Source organism: Mobula hypostoma, chromosome 20, assembly GCF_963921235.1.
Source record: "Mobula hypostoma chromosome 20, sMobHyp1.1, whole genome shotgun sequence".
NCBI lineage: Eukaryota > Metazoa > Chordata > Chondrichthyes > Myliobatiformes > Myliobatidae > Mobula > Mobula hypostoma.
Window position 1 is genome coordinate 61274921 of NC_086116.1, and position 17420 is coordinate 61292340.

At 44.0% G+C, this 17420-nt stretch overlaps 1 protein-coding gene across 6 annotated transcripts in view; it reads left to right on the forward strand.

Moving 5' to 3' along the window:
* Nucleotides 1-17420, forward strand: part of plxna4 (plexin A4) — an 804472-nt gene that overhangs the window by 629259 nt on the left and 157793 nt on the right. For all 6 annotated transcript variants that reach the window (XM_063073049.1, XM_063073048.1, XM_063073050.1 and 3 more), the window contains one exon: nucleotides 11036-11236. In XM_063073049.1, the coding sequence (XP_062929119.1) occupies nucleotides 11036-11236 (201 nt within the window). The remainder of the gene's footprint in view (nucleotides 1-11035; nucleotides 11237-17420) is intronic.

The following is a 17420-nucleotide window of genomic DNA, read 5'->3' on the forward strand; positions in this document are numbered from 1 at the left end:
TGGTTATGCACTTTGGTAGAAGGAATAAAGGCTTGGCTATTTCCTAAATGAGGAGAAATGATGTGCTGGTATTGGAGAGGGTCCAGAGGAGGTTCACAAGAATGATTCTGGGAATGAACAGTAAAAGTATATGAGGAACGTTTAATCGCTTTCAGCCTGTACTCACTGGAGATTAGGAGAATGAGGGGATATCTTGTTGAACCCCATTGAATATCGACAGAGTGGACGTGAAGAGCATGTTTCCTATAGTGAATGAGTCTAGGATCAAAGGGCACAGCCTCAGAATGGAGGGATGTCCATTTAGTACAGTGATAAGATGAAATTACTTTAACCAGAGGATGGTGAATCTGTGGAATTCATTGCCAAGACAGCTGTGGAGGCCAAGCCCTTGAGTGTTATGTTTTTAATATTTTGGTAATATTTGAGTAATCTTGTATATGTTAATTGTTTGATTAAGCTTTCCTTTCATTTAATTTATTAGTTATGTGTTATATGTATAAATACATGAATTGCATGCGTCATCATGCTACCAAGAGATATATGCGTGCCTTGGTTAAAGAAAAGACAAACTAGACCCATATTCCTAGGCTCTCATGTCTTCCTTTGAATTAATTTAATGTTTTGATGCAACAAAACATAACACTGAGTATATTTAATGTGGAGGTTGATCAGTTCTTGGTTAGCCAGGGCATCAAAAGTCACAGAGAGAAGGGAGGAGAATGGGGTTGAGAGAGAAAGAAAGTACAGGCATGATGGATTTGATGGTTTGGGTGGCTAATTCTTCTCCGTTGTCTGATGGTCCTATGTTCTTATGGATTAGTTTAATTTGGCATCATGCTCAGCACGGACATCATGGACTCTAGGACCTGTTCTGGGGCTGTACTGTCTGATGAGAGTACAATCAGTAAAATTGTTATCAAATTTATCGATGAAAGTGTGAGTCTCTCCTCATACTTCCATGAATTGGCCTAAGGCATTTTAATAAGCATCTTAAATCAATGGTCTGAGTCGACGTTCCCTCCCCTTAAATCAGCACGGCTGAGAGGATCAACAGGGTCTCGCTTCCATCCATGAAAGGTATATATCAGAGCGCTGCGTATATGGGGCCCTTAACATTGTCAATGATCCTTTCCATCCATCAATCTCTTTGACCGCCTGCCACAAGCAGGAGGTAGCATAGCATTAGGACAAGAGCTGTTAGGATGGGAAACAGCTTGTTCCCCCGGGCCGTAAGATGACTGAACTCCCTGCCACCATGTGCTATTTGAATCTCATCAAACGGTCTCATTATGTAGCATTACACTGTTCACTTTTTATATATGTACCTTATTATTTGTTAATTTATTTGTGGTAGTATTCCTTTATGTGTGTGTGAGTTGTATGCACTGTGTTGTGCACCTTGGCCCAGAGGAACGTCGTTTAATTTGGCAGCATACATGTGTATGGTTGAATGGCAATAAAATGAGCTTTTACTTTACTTGAACTTGAAAGGTCTGGAGTCTGCGGCTGCAGACTGCCTTAACACAGCCAATAACAGTAGAGCAATTGAAATCAGCAATGTAGAAGAGCTTAGAAGCGTAATTGGTGATACAACACTGCAGGAGATTGTGGGGATGTGAAACCTCTGGATCTATGTTTTGTGGTTCAATTCAATACATCAATAAATATTGTTTGGGCAAAATTTGCAGATGACACAAGATTGGAGGCATAGTGGACAGTGAGGGAACAACAAAATTTGGAGGGGCATAGATAGGGTAAATGCAATCCAGCTTTTTCTGCCGAGGTTGGGTGAGACTAGGACTAGAGGTCATAGGTTAAAGGTGTGTAAGGAGAACATAAGGGAGAACATCTTCACTCAGATGGTGGTGAGAGGGTGGATCGAGCTGCAGCGAAGGAGGTGGATGTGGGTTTGATTTTAACATTGAAGAAAAGTTTTGATGAGAGAGGTATGCAGGACTAGTTGATGGGACTAAGCAGGGTAATAGTTCAGCACAGATTAGATGAGCCGAGAGGCCTGATTCTGTGCTGTGGTGTTCTAGGACTCTGAAGTATTTCAGCTTGTATCTCGCTCTTCACTGATGCTGCCTGAGCTGATGAGCATTATCAGCATTTTCTGTTTCATTTCTGTGTTCCAGCATCTGCAGGTTTTGATTTTTTTTTCATTTGGCATTCTGCATCCGTTCAATCCCCTTGAGCAGAGTCTCCACTCTGTGGAATCAACAGATATTTTAATATAGGCGAATGTGTGCTGAGTCATACTGGAGCAGTGAACAGCAGGTGTGTGTGCATGATGAAAGGGCATTCATTAGCAGAGGAAGAGAAGCCAGGAGATTGGTGTGAGATTATTGATCATTCACTGAGAATGCAAAATTATTGCCAGCAAAGCTAAATAAATACAGGATTTCATTAAAAAGCATCGGACTGCAGGAAGGAAGAGACTCTGAGCGTAAATCTAAAGATCAGATAAAGATAAAGATTAGCTTTATTTGCCACATGTGCATTGAAACTTCAAAACCTAGAGTGAGAGTGTTGTTTGTGTCAAGTCAAATCAAATCAGCAAGGGTCGTGCTGGGCAGCCTGCAAGTGCCACCTCACTTCCACACCAACGTAGCAGAGCATAGCAACTCACTAACCCTAACCCTAACCCTCACTGTCAGACATAGGGGCAGAATTAGGCCATCTGGCCCATTGAGTCTGCTCCACCATTCAATCACGGCTGATCCTTTTTTTTTGCTCCTCCTCAACTCCAGTTCCCGACCTTCTCCCCGTAACCTTTAGTGCCATGCCTAATCAAGAACCTATCAATCTCTGCCTTAAATACACCCAACAACCTGGCTTGTACAGCTGCATGTGGCAACAAATTCCACAAATTCACCACCCTCTGGCTAAAGAAATTTCTCTGCATCTCTGTTTTGAAAGGGCGCCCCTCTATCCTGAGGCTATGCTCTCTTGTCTTAGACTCTCACACCATGGGAAACTACGGTCTAGGCCTTTCAATATTCGAAAGGTTTCAATGAGATTCCCCCCTCATCCTTCTAAATTCCAGCAAGTACAGACCCAGAGCCATCAAACGTTCCTTGTACAATAACCCTTTCATTCCTGGAATCATCCTTGTGAACCTCCTCTGAACCTTCTCCAATGCCAGCACATCTTTTCTAAGATGAGGGGCCCAAAACTGTTCACAATACTCAAGGTGAGGCCTCACCAGTGCCTTATAAAGCCTCAGAGTCACATCCTTGCTCTTGTATTCTAGACCTCTTGAAATGGATGCTAACATGGCATTTGCCTTCCTCACCACCGACTCGACCCACACGTTAACCTTTAGTGTGATCTGCACAAGGATTCCCAAGTCTTTGGAATATGGGAGGAGTTCGGAGCACCTGGAGGAAACCCACATGGTCATGGAAAGAATGTACAGTCTCCTTACAGAGATTGGTGGGAACTGAGCCCTGGCTGGTGATCACTGGTGTTATAGTGGCATTATGCTAACCTCTTTGCTAATATTAGAACCAGCTTTTAACTTACACTCTCCCCTTGACCTTCTAGATCAGAGTGATAATCTGTGCCTGAAGCCGAAAGAGATGGGGGATATCTTAAATGGAATTTTTGCATCTGTATTTACTCAGGATGTGACACAGAGTCTATGGAGGTGAGGCAATGCAGCAACAAGGTCATGGACTCTATACTATTACAGAGGAGGAAGTGTTTGCTGTCTTGAGGCAAATTAAGGTGCATAAATCCCCAGGGCCTGACAAGGCGTTCCCTCGGACCCTGTGGGAGGCAAGTGCAGAAGTTGCAGGGGCTCTAACAGAGGGATTTAAGACATCCTTAGCGAAGGGTGATAGGCATCTGTTAGTCTCGTGAGACCATGGATTTGCGCCTTGGAAGGTTTCCAGGGCACAGGCCTGGGCAAGGTTGTATGGAAGACCGGCAGTTGCCCATGCTGCAAGTCTCCCCTCTCCACGCCACCGATGTTGTCCAAGGGAAGGGCACTAGGGCTGATACAGCTTGGCACCAGTGTCGTCGCAGAGCAATGTGTGGTTAAGTGCCTTGTTCAAGGACACAACACGCTGCCTCAGCTGACCTTCAGATCTCTAGACTGACACCTTAACCACTTTGCCACGCGCCAACAGGTGAGGTGCTGGAGGATTAGAGGATAGCTAATGTTGTTCCATTGTTTAAGAAAGCCTCTAAGAATGAGGCAGGAAAATATAGGCTGGTGAGCCTGACATCAGTAGTAGGAAAGTTATTGGAAGGAATCAAAGGGACGGGATATACCATATAAGTATTTGGATAGACAGGGACTGTTTAGGGATAGTCAATATGGCTTTGTCTGGAAGTCATGTCTAACCAATCTTACATAGTTTTTCAAGGAAATTACCAGGAAAGCTGATGAAGGCAAGGCAGTGGATGTTGTCTATATGGACTTTAGCACGGCCTTTTACAAAGTCCCACTAAGGAGGCTGGTCAAGAAGGTTCAATTGCTTGGCATTCAGGATGAGGAAATAAATTGGACTGGACATGGGCTTTGCAGAAAAAGCCAGAGAGTGCATGTAGATAGTTACCTCTCTAACTGGAGTTGGGTGCTGCAGGGAATGATCTGGATAACAATGTGGTGAACTGGATCAGCAAATGTGCAGATTAGGGGTGTAGTGGACAGCAAGGAAGATTATCAAAGCTTGCAGCAGGATCTGGATCAGCTGGGAAAATGGGCTGAAAAATGGCAGATGGAATTTAATGCAGACAAGTGTGAGGTGTTGTACTTTGGGAGGACCAGCCAGGGTAGGTCTTACACAGCGAACGGCAGAGCACTGAGCATTGTGGTAGAACAAAGGGATATGGGAATACCGATCCATAATTCCTTGAAAGTGGCATCATAGGTAGATAGGGTCATGAAAAAGCATTTGCCACATTGGTTTTCATAAGTCAAAGTACTGAGTACAGGAGTTGGGATGTTATGTTTAACTTACATAAGATGTTGGTGAGGCCTAATTTGGAGTATTGTGTGCAGTTTTTGGTGACCTACTGACAGGAAAGATATAAATAAGATTGAAAGTCTGCAGAGAAATTTACAAGGATGTTGCCAGGACTTGAGGACGGAGTTGTAGGGAATGGTTGAGTAGGCTAGGACTTTATTCCACATAATGTAGAAAATTGAGAGAGGTATGACAGAGATATAGAAAATTATGAGGGATATGGATAGGGTAAAGCATGCGGACATTTTCCATTGAGGTTAGGTGAGATGACAACTAGAGGTCAAGGGTTAAGGGTGAAATGTCAAATGCTTAAGGGCAACGTGGGTGAGGGGGAGGCTTCTTCACTCAGAGTGTGGAATGAGTGGCCAGTGTGAGTGGTGGCTGCAGGGTCGATTTCAATATGTAAGAAACATTTGGATGAGTACATGGATGAAGGGGTATTGAGAGCTATAGACCCAGTGCAGGTTGATGGAACTAGGCAGGTAAATGGTTTGGCACAGAATGGAAGGGCCGAACAGCCTACTTCTGTGCTGTACTTCCCTATGACCTTCATTGTTGCTGCCATTAGTATTTTGGAATTCTCTATCCGGACCTGTTGCGGCATGATATTTATCACAGATACTCTTGAGATTCAAGGAGATGCCCCATTGCTACTACATTCTTAAGATGGTAGAAATTCCGTGTTAGCATCATTTCCAGAACAGGTCTATGTATTCTATAAATATTGACAACAGGCTGAACTTCAACGCTGGAGCTCGGAGGAAAGCTAAGATGGATTGATAAAAAAAAATCTCTTGTGTGTTAACAAGAGGAATTCTGCAGATGCTGGAAATTCAAGCAACACGCATCAAAATTGCTGGTGAACGCAGCAGGCCAGGCAGCATCTCTAGGAAGAGGTACAGTCGACGTTTCAGGCCGAGACCCTTCATCAGGACTAACTGAAGGAAGAGTTAGTAAGAGAAAATTTGAAAGTGAGACGGGGAGGGGAGATCCAAAATGATAGGAGAAGACAGGAGGGGGAGGGATGGAGCCAAGAGCTGGACAGTTGATTGGCAAAGGGGATATGAGAGGATGGATATGTACCTCTTCCTAGAGATGCTACCTGGCCTGCGGCGTTCACCAGCAACTTTGATCTCTATTGTGTGTTGATTGAAGATGTGATCTGGATGCTACATAAAATTGACTCAGCCAGCCCGTTTGATGTGAAGTCACTTTTTCTTCAGCTGAGTGGAAGAACTGTTATGATAATGTTGCGAATGGGCGGGAGTGCACAGAACACTGGTGAGGCTGTAGGCTTCATTACAGATCTCAGCAAGCTCCTTAACGAATGACTAAATTGGATTGAATGCAGGAGTTCTTTGTCTTAGGTTAGATGTTGAGAGGCTGGAGTTACTGGGGCGAATGCCAAGTGATGTCAATCTTTCAATGTGTTTTATTTATTTATTTAGAGATACAGACCCGCCCAGCCCCAGCAACCCATTGAACTGATTTAATCACAGGACAATTTATAATGACTAATTGACTGACTAACCAGTAGGTTGTTGGACTGTGGGAGGAAACTGGAGCACCCAGAGGAAACCCATGCAGTTACAGGGAGAATGTACACACTTCTTACAAACAGCAGCAGGAATTCAACCCGGGTCGTCAGTAATGTAAACCGTGGTGTTAACCATTATGCTATCCTGCCGCCCCTGAGCAACTGTTGGGCAAATCCAGCACAAATGTCTGATTATAAAAGATTGCTTGGCATGAGAAATGCAGTAAGGAGTGTGAATTCTTTGGAAAACTCTGCTGCTCCACTCCAGGATGCCCTACATGACCATTTACAACTCTGGAGTCAATGGGCTTTTGTACTCTGAAAGTAGAGGACAGGGGGATTGGGCAGGAACATGCACTTGAGAGAAAAGAACAGCCTTGTGAGATACCTTTAAGTGGAGCAGTGGAATTCTCCCCAGTATCCTCACTTCTTCCTGCATTTCTACACATCGAGCCGTGGAATGACCTGCTCACAGTGGCTGCTTGGTAGAAGCAGGAGTCAGGTATGTGGAGAAAGCTGCTTTCACCACTGCTCCGCACTCTACCCTCACCTCCCCCATGGCACTGACCCATGCCTTGATGTTGCTGACATCACCCTGTTAGAAGCTTAAACTCAAGTTTGCCCGAGGTGACCAATGGAGATGGCAAAAGAATGGTCAGAGCACTGGGCCTGATGAGCATCTTTAGCTGGTCAGTGTATGGCCTTCTCTATCCCAGAATGTTGTGGAGGACACATCAATAGTATTAGTATTAGTTTTGGTTTATTATTGTCACATGTATATCTGGTGGGAGCAAAGGATGTTGGGAATGGTGAGGGTGGAGTGCCATGGCAGAGGTGTGGGACAGGTTTGCAGAGGAGGAGTGCTAAGGGCAGAGGTGTGGGACAGGTTTGCAGAGGAGGAGTGCCAAGGGCAGAGGTGGCGCGGGTACAGACATACCCTACCCCGAGACACTAGGCAAGGTCATTTGATTCCAAACAATTGGTTTACTTATCTTTACAGAATGTCTCTCTGGTGCTTCCCACTCCCTCCCTTCCCACTTCCCCTTTTCCCAACCATGACTCCCCTCTCCCTGCCCCTTCCCACTCTCAGTCCAAAACAGAGTCCCATGTCAGAATCAGGTGTATCATCACTCACATATGTCATGAAATTTGCTTTTCTGCACAGCAGTATAGTGCAATACATAAAATTAAATAAGTCGTTCGAAAAGAGAGGAAAAAGGGTTAGATTGAACTTAGACTAGGTTTAAAGGTTGGCACAACATCCTGGGCTGAAGAACCCGTAATGTGCTGTAATATTCTATGTTCTGTGTTTAGTGAAAGGTTTGTCTTGCATGTTGTTCACACTGATCAAATCATTACACAGTGCATAGACGTAGAACAAGGTCAAAGAACAACAATGCAGGATAGAGTGTAAGAGCTATAGAGGAAGTGCAGTGAACTGAACAATGAACTGCAGTAACAATATAGGTTGTGGGGCTAGGAGTTCATTTCACCATACAACAGGTCAGAGAAGGAGGATCAATTATTGAAAAACCAGAGAACGGAAAGCCACAGAGAGCTGGTATAGAACGGAGAGATGAGACCTGGGCCAGGTCAACCGTGATCTTAGTGAATGGTGGAGCAGATCTGAGGGGCCGAATGGCCATCCCCCTACTCTGACTGTTTATGTTCTTGAAGAGGAGTTAGTGTGGTGGGGAAGGCGGACGGGGTGGGTGTCAGTAAAAACATTCCTGAATTAAAGTGTGGTGTCACCATGGAGTTGACACCTTTAGAACCAGAATCAGTTTTAACGTCACTGACATGTGTCATGAAATTTGTTGTTTTGTGGTAGCAGTACAGTGCAATAAGTCAGAAATGTTATAAATTACAATAAGAAAAATATTTTTTTATTCTATGTGTATATATGAATAAGTAATGTAAACAAGGAGCAAATATTGTGAGGTAGTGTTCATGGTTTGGTTCATTGTACAGAATGGCGGAGGTGTAGAAGCAGTTGCTAAAGTGGTGAGTTTGTGTCTTCAAGCTGCAGTACCCTTTTCTTGGTGATTCTAATAAGAACAGAGCATTCCTGGGCGATGGGAGCCCTTAATGACGGATACTGCCTTTTTGAGGCATGGTCTTTGAAAGGTGCCCTCAATGCTGGGCACTGAGTGCCACTTAGTAAGGCATCACCTTTTGAAGATGTCCTTGAAGCTGGGGAGGCAGTACCCAGCATTGAGGACAGCTTATAAAGGTGACATCCGGTAGCCAGCGTCGAGGACAGCTTCAAAAGGCGATATCTCAGAGGTGGCATCCATCATTAAGGGCTCCCATCGCCCAGGAGGGCTCTGTTCTTATTACTGCCATCAGAGAGGAGGGAAAGGAGAATGTAATATAGAATTAGAAGGGAAAATGTGGAGAAGGAGTAGCAGAAATTTCCTCAGATATTGAACTTCAGACTACCTTAATTCATTTCTCAGAGATCACTTTTTCTCAATAATAATCTTAATCCAGGCCATTGACTTCATCACCCAGTGCCTTCTCCATACAGCTCAGCATTATGAACCGTCTCCATCAGGGGCCTGTGAATGCAGTGGTTGTGCCCACTGAATGATAATGGAATGATATGCTTTTCCGTGCTCCCTTGTAAAGTGTTTCAATGCGTCGGCACTTCCCTTGCTGCCTTTGTCTTCGTACAATCAGCAGGGAAAATACTGAAACACATTCTAATGAAAGAGAGGCAAAGAACAGATGAACAGAATGAGATCAGTTCCGATGGATTTGCAGATACGCTCAGCAGTTGCGATGTGTTAAATAGCTTGACCTTTCACAGAACATTGATCTGTATACAAAATATATGGAGAGAGAGAGATAAAAAATAGACCTGCCTTTTTCCTTTCCCCTTCTTATGGGATCTGTGCGAGAATCCATCAGAAGGAGTAAAGTCTCATTAAATTTCAATTACTTAAAATGACAGCCATGTTAAGCTGATAAAGCCCAACATTGTGTAAAGTTGTCAGTTTTGCGTTGAGGCTCTTCAGACCTATGTTCTTTTCTCTCTGTTTTAATCCATTTCATATGCAAAATAGCACCAGTTTCAGGAAAGTGAAGGATCTCGTCAAGTTAATGAACTTCAAGTCATCTCTTACTGTGACATTTTCCCATGCCAAGTCAGAAGTAGCCACCAGACAAAATGCCTACAGATGGTCAAATTTTGATAAGTGTTCTTTTATACTGCAGATCATTCTCATTAGATCTCACTGTCTGTAGCTACAATATGCTTTGCAGACTGGTACCATCCTTCCAAGTATATGTCAAATGCCAACAATTTTGCTGGTCATTTTCTTCAGTTGTTTGGCTATGAAGGTGTTTGTTCGAGAGTATCACTGGATCCCAAAGCTCCCCTGGAAGTATTAACTATAACAGAAAACCGGAGCCGACATCTATTGCTACTTCACAATTGATGGGCCTCGCGTCAGTATGTGTGAGGAAATAAGCAGGAAATTTATATCTCCGTTGCAGTGAAACTTAAATGCTGTCAGAGGTTATAACCTTTCAATCATCTTTGACATGTTGATATTTCTCTCCTTGCCTTTCTTGCTCATGCGTGTCTCCAGTTCCCCTCTCTTTGGTGGTGTCAGAGAGAAGGCTGCTGCTCACATCTCCTATCCAGTTTTGAACTTTCCCTCTCCTCCTCTATATCTATTCCGTGTCTTACAGAAAGTGTTGCCTTTGTTGTCCCATCCTGAACCCTCAGTGGCCTCCCTTATTCTTGGACTCATGGCTTTCTTCAATACTTCCTTCATTCCCCTCCTCTCCATTCCCCATCACTTCCCTTCCTTTCCCTCCCTCCGTTACCCTTGTCTTCCCTCTCATCCCCTCCCCTCCTCTCCCCTCCTGTTCCCTCCTCCCCTCTCCCCTTCTCTCCCCCCTTTCCTTTCTTTCCCTCCCCTCCCGCCTATTCCCTTCCTTTCCCTCCCTCTGTTACCTTCCCCTTCCCTCTTATCCCCTCCCCTTCCCTTCCCTCCTTTTTTCTTCCTTTCCCTCCCTCCCATACCCTTCCCTTCCTTTCACCCACCTCCCACCTCCCCCCTCCCCACCCCTTCCCTTCCTTTCCCTTGCCCATTCCCTCCTCTCCCCTCCCCCCCTCCTCTTTCCTTCCTTTCCTTCCCCATCCCCTCCCTATCCCTTCTTCCTTCCCCTCATCCCCACCTCTCCCTCCCCTCCCCTTCCCTTTTCCTTATATATGTTCTTTAACGTCCCCTTTTCTCTCACACTTCCTTCCCTTCCATTTCTCCTATACCCTCCTTTCCAATCTTTCTCCTTTGAACACTGTGTCATACTCATTGTATTCATTCTCCTTTTAAATGTCGTGGCCGTTTCCGACTGCGTCCTCCATCTTTTCTCCTTCCCTCCATTGCCCAGAAAGCCATTGGAAATTACCTGTACTGAACCTGTTGCCCACTCATTCCCTCCATCTGCCAGTTTCTGCCTTTCTTCTCCATAGCCTCATGATGAAATTCTACCTGCCATCTCTCCTCAGGACTGCCCACAGCTGCTTGCTGCCGAGAAGATTCTGGTGCCTGTTCGAGTGGTGAAGCCCATCACCTTGAAATCCAAGAACCTTCCTCAGCCACAGTCGGGCCAGCGAGGCTACGAATGCATCCTGAATATCCAGGGAGTAGAGCAGCGAGTGCCAGCCTTACGATTCAACAGCTCCAGTGTCCAGTGTCAGAACACTTCAGTAAGTGGTGCAAATAGACGCAGCCACAGCTCTGTCCCCTGGTGTCTGTGTTCAGTCCCAGAAATGCAAGCCCTAACTCTTGGCCAAATGGCCCCAGTGGAGTATTGAGAGGTTGTGGACATTCTGTTGCCAAATTCTGAGATGCTGTCTGCGATCTCTGGTGGTCTGCAAATGAAATGGGTGATAAATATAGAAAAAAGGCTGAATTACAGTAATCATATATACTGTATAGATGTATATTCAATAGTTCAGTTAAAATAAGTAATGCAAAAACAGAAATTTAAAGAGAGTGTTGAGGTAGTGTCATGGGTTCAATGTCCATTTAGAAATCAGATGACAGAGGGGGAGAAGCTGTTCCTGAATCGCTGAGTGTGTGCCTTTAGGCCTTTGTACCTTCTCCTCACAGTAACAATGAGAAGAGGGTGGCGGGGGTCCTCAGTGATGGACATTGCCCTCATGAGGCATCGCTCCTTGAAGATGCCTTGGATACTACAGAGGCTAGTACCCATGATGGAGCTGACTGAGTTTACAACTTTCTGCAACTTACTTCGATCCCGTGCAGTAGCCCCCCCCCCACCCCCCACCCCCCATACCAGACGGTGACACAGCCAGTCAGAGTGCTCTCCATGGTACATCTGTAGGAGTTTTCGAGTATTTTAGGTGGCAAACCAAATCTCCTCAGGCTCCAAATGAAATATAGTTGCTGTCTTGCCTTCTATATAGCTACATCGATAGGTTGTGACCAGATTAGTTCCTCAGAGATAATGACACCCAGGAACTTGAAATTGCTTGCTCTCTCCACTTCTGATCCCCCTATGAGGATTGGTTTGTGTTCCTCGTCTTACCCTTCCTGAAGTCCACAATCAGCTATATTACTACAATATTGTGTCGGAGATTCTGTTACTTATTGACCAATGTAATATACAGACACACCAGAAACAACGGTGAGGTGGGGGAGGGGGAATTGTGGCTCTTCAAGCTAATACATTTTAAGAGTTTTCAGTTCTCTGAAACCAAATTAAAAAGTAAATCTTTGGGATTAGAAATATTTTCACATTTTTTTAACCATTTAACAAGACCAGAAGTATCCAGTAAGCGAAAGAACAGTTGTTATTGTCTCCAAACCTCTTCTTTGTTTTCTACAGCATTTTGAGAAAGCTCAAATATCAAATGTTACAAAGCAGATTTTAATTTTTAAGAAATCTGAATGGCTTGCTAATTACTGCAGTTCTAGCTGCCTGTGACACAAAGTACACCTTATACAACACAGGGTTGATTTATCTGCACAACAGAGCTATTCACATTCTACACACATGCACCATTGTTCTGTAGCAGTGTCTCACTTTACTGATTCTCTTGCAGGTGACTCTTAAAGCTGTGCCGGCTACGAAAGACAAAGAGTCAGCTTTGTGAGAAAGAAAGAGAAATACCTACCCGCTGGTTGTGTCACTTTGGAACAGATTTGCCTGGTGGGGGAATAGGTTAGCAGCAGGAATGGTTGAGTAGTAGAATGGTTGAACAGTGGAGTGCATAGGTGGAGGTCAGGCAACAGATAAGGTCAACAGCAGGAGAGAAAGGGCAGAGTCAAAAGAGGATGTAGATGTTGTGAAGCAGAAAATAAACTGCTGGAGGAACTGCTGAAGGGTTTCAGCCCAAAATGCTGACTGGTTATTTATTTCCATATGTGCTGCCTGACCTGCTGAGTTCCTCCAGCATTTTGAGTGATGTAAGGGTAGTGGTCTGGCAGTAGACAGGTTGGACAACAGGCGTGTAAGGATCATGATTACGCAGTAGATAGGTTGGACAACCAGGGTCTAATGGTGTGGTCAGGCAGTTCTTTTATTTGGATGTTGCTAGAGGTATCTGCAAGCATCTAGATATTGAGAGCAGAATTCTTCACCACAACTTGAGTGGTAGCATGTAAAGATGGAAATTCAGTGGCCACTTTATTAGGTACACCTGTACACCTGCTCATTGGTGCAAATATCTAATCAGCGACTCAATGCATGAAAGTAAGCAATCATGTTCAAGAGTTTAGTTGTTGTTCAGACCAAATAACAGAATGGGGAAGAAATGTGATTTCAGTGGAATGATTGTTGGTACCAGACAAGGTCGTTTGAGTATCTCAGAAACTGCTGATCTCCTGGGATTTTCACACTCAGCAGTCTCTAGAGCTTACAGAGAATGGTGCAAAAGCCAAAAAGCCAAGAAAAAAACATCCAGTGAGTTCTGTGAGCAAAATTGCCTTGTTAATGAGAGAGGTCAGAGGAGAATGGCCAGACTGGTTCAAGCTGACAGGAAGGCGATAGTATCTCAAATAATCATGCGTTACAACAGTGGTGTGCAGAAGCGCATCTCTGAACACACATCACATCGAACCTTGAAGTGGATGGGCTACAGCAGCAGAAGACCACAAACATACACCTAGTGGCCACTTTATTAGGTACAGGAGATACAAATAAAGTGGTCACTGAGTGTACATCCTGTTTACTAATGGTACAAAATAATTGTAAACCATATTAATATTGGCAATTTTTGCAACTTGACTTTTTTCCCAATCAATTGACTGGGAAACTAAAGCAAATGTGAAATTATCCAAGAATTTCAAACAGCAGAGGACAGGAACTAGTCTTCACCCCACTCTGTCTGTGTTGATGATGATGCAATCTGAACTGAACCTCTCTGCCTGCATGTACCCACATTCCTCTACTCCCTACCTGTTCACTTGTCTGTATAAATGCTTCTTAAAATTGCTTTCTTTTCTTCTTACTGTACCCCCAAGTGCCAATTCCAGCCACTCACCGCTCTTTGTAAAATAAGCTTACCCACATGCTTCCTTTAAATTTTATGGTCCTCATGTTAAATCACCCTGCCCCGTTCAGTATTTGACATCTCCACCCAGTAAAAAGACTCTGACTCTTCGGACTATCAATGCCTCTTATAATTTTGTATACTTTTATCAGGTCTCGCCTCAGCCTTCAATGCTCCAGCAAAAACAATCCAAGTTCGTCCAATCTCTCCTTATAGTTAACACTCACTAATCCTGGCAATATGCTGGTGACATTCTTCTGCACCCAGCACAAAGCCTCAGCATCTATCCTGTCATACAACGACCAGAACTGGGAAGAGTATTCCAGTTTGACTTAGCTTTTATACAGCTGCAACATGATTTCCCAAGTTTTCTATTCATTGGCCTGACCGATAAAGACAAGCATGCTAAAGGCACCTTTACCACCCAAGCCCACTTCACTGCCCACTGCATCATCAAATGTCATCTGCAAAATTCCTAATTATGCCATATACATTCTCATTCAATCATTGTCATTTATGAAAAATAACAGACCTTTCATGACCGGTCAGTCTTCCAATCTGAGAAACAGACCAACACTGACACCTCCTCCCTCCTGCAAACAAATCAGTTTTTTGGAGTCATAGAGTCATAGAACACTACAGCACAGAAACAGGCCTTTTGGCCCATCTAGTCCATGCTGAACTATTATTCTGCCTAGTCCCATCAACCTGCATCTGGACCATAGACCCCAATACCCCTCCCATCCATGTACTTATCCAAATTTCTCTTAAATGTTGATGACTTCTGTTGGCAGCTCATTGCACACCCTCACTACACTCTGAGTGAAGAAGCCCCCCCACCCATGTTCCCCTTAAATATCCCAAGATTCACCCTTAATCTATGACCTCCGATTGTAGTCCCACTAAACTTCAGTGGAAAAAGTCTGCTTGCATTTACCCTATCTGTACCCCTCATAATTTTGTATACCTCTATCAAATCTCCCCTCAATCTTCTATATTCTAGTGGATAATCTACTCAACCTTTCCCTAGATCTCAGGTCCTCAAGTCCTAGCAACATCCTTGTAAATTTTCTCTGCACTCTTTCAATCTTATTTACATCTTTCCTGTAGATAGATGACCAAAACTGCACACAGTATTCCAAATTAGGCCTCAACAATGTCAGAGTCAGAATCAGAATCATGTTTATTATCACTGGCATGTGTCATGAAATTTGATAGCAGCAGCAGTTCAATGCAATACATAATATAGAAGAAAAAAAGTAAAAATAAATAAGTAAATCAATTACACTATCTGTATATTGAATAATTGAAAAATTGTGCAAAAACAGAAATAATATATGTATTTAAAAAGTGCGGTGGTGTTCATGGGTTTAATATCCATTTAGGAATCGGATGGCAGAGGGGAAGAGGCTGTTCCTGAATCGCTGAGTGTGTGCCTTCAGGCTTCTGTACTTCCTACCTGATAGTAACAATTAGAAAAGGGCATGCCCTGGGTGCTGGAGGTCGTTAATAATGGATGCTGCCTTTCTGAGACACCTCTCCTTGAAGATGTCTTGGGTACTTTGTAGGCTAGTACCTAAGATGGAGCTGACTAAATTTACAACCCTCTGCAGCTTCTTTCAGCCCCAACCCTCCATACCAGACAGTGATGCAGCTGTCAGAATGCTCTCCATGGTACATCTATAGACGATTTTGAGTGTTTTTCTTGTCATACCAAATCTCTTCTAACTCCTAACAAAGTATAGACGCTGTCTTGCCTTCTTTATAGCTGAATCAATATTTTGGGACCAGTTAGTTCCTCAGAGATCTTGACACCCAGGAACTTGAAACTGCTCACTCTCTCCACTTCTGATCCCCCTATGTGGATTGGTATGTGTTCCTTCATCTTACCCTTCCTGAAGTCCACAATCAGCTCTTTCCTCTTACTGACATTGAGTGCCAGATTGTTGCTGTAAAACCACTCCACTAGTTGATATATCTCACTCCTGTACTCCCTCTCATCTCTATCTGAGATTCCATCAACAATGGTTGTATCATCAGTGAATTTATAGATGGTATTTGATCTATGCCTAGCCACACAGTCATGGGTATAGAGAGAGTAGAGCAGTGGGCTAAGCACACACCCCTGAGGTGCACCAGTGTTGATCATCAGTGAGGAGAAGATATCATTACCAATCCACACAGATTGTGGTCTTCTGGTTAGGAAGTTGAGGATCCAATTTCAGAGTGAGGTGCAGAGGCCTAGGTTCTGTAACTTATAAATCAGGATTGTGGGAATGACGGTATTAAATGCTGAACTATAGTCGATCACCAGCATCCTGACATAGGTGTTTGTATTGTCCCAGTGGTCTCAGGCCGTAAGAGGAGCCATTGAGATTGAATCTGCCATTGACCAGTTATGGTGATAGACAAATTGCAGTGGGTCCAGGTCCTTGCTGAGGAAGGTGTTCAGTCTAGTCATGACCAACCTCTCAAAGCATTTCATCACTGTCGATGTGAGTGCTACCGGGTGATAGTCGTTAACGCAGCCCACATTATTCTTCTTAGGCACTGGTATAATTGCTGCCTTTTTGAAACAAGTGGGAACTTCCGCCCTTAGCAGTGAGAGGTTGAAAATGTCTTTGAATACTCCCGTCAGTTGGTTGGCACAAGATTTCAAAGCCTTACCAGGTGCTCCGTCAGGGCCTTCCGCCTTGCGAAGGTTCACTCTCTTTAAAAACATCGGCCTCCGAGACAGAGATCACAGGGTCATCAGGTGCAGCAGGGATCTTCACAGCTGTTGTTATATTCTCTTTTTCAAAGTGGGCATAGAAGGCATTGAGTTCATCTGGTAGTGAAGCATGGCTACTGTTCATGCGTTTCACTTTCTAGGAAGTAATGGCTTGCAAACCCTGCCAGAGTTGTCGTGCATCCGATGTTGCCTCCAATCTCATTCAAAATTGTCTCTTTGCCCTCGAAATAGCCCTCTGCAAGTCCTACCTGGTTTTCTGGTACAGACCTAGGTCACCAGACTTGAATGCCACAGATCTTTTCTTCAGTAGGCGATGTAGCTCCTGGTTCATCCACAGCTTTTGGTTTGGGAATGTACAGTAAGTCTTTGTAGGCACACACTCATCCACACAGGTTTTAATGAAGTTGATAATAACTGCAGCATATGCCTTATACGGTTTCAACATAATATCCCAATTCCTATACTCAATACATTGGTTTATGAAGGCGATCTTCAGCATAATGTCTTCTACGATTTCAACATAACATCCCAACTCCTGCACTCAATACATTGATTTATGAAGGCCAATGTGCTAAAAGCTTTCTTTATGACTCTAGCTACCTGTGATGCTACTTTCAAGGAATAATGGATCGGTATTCCTTG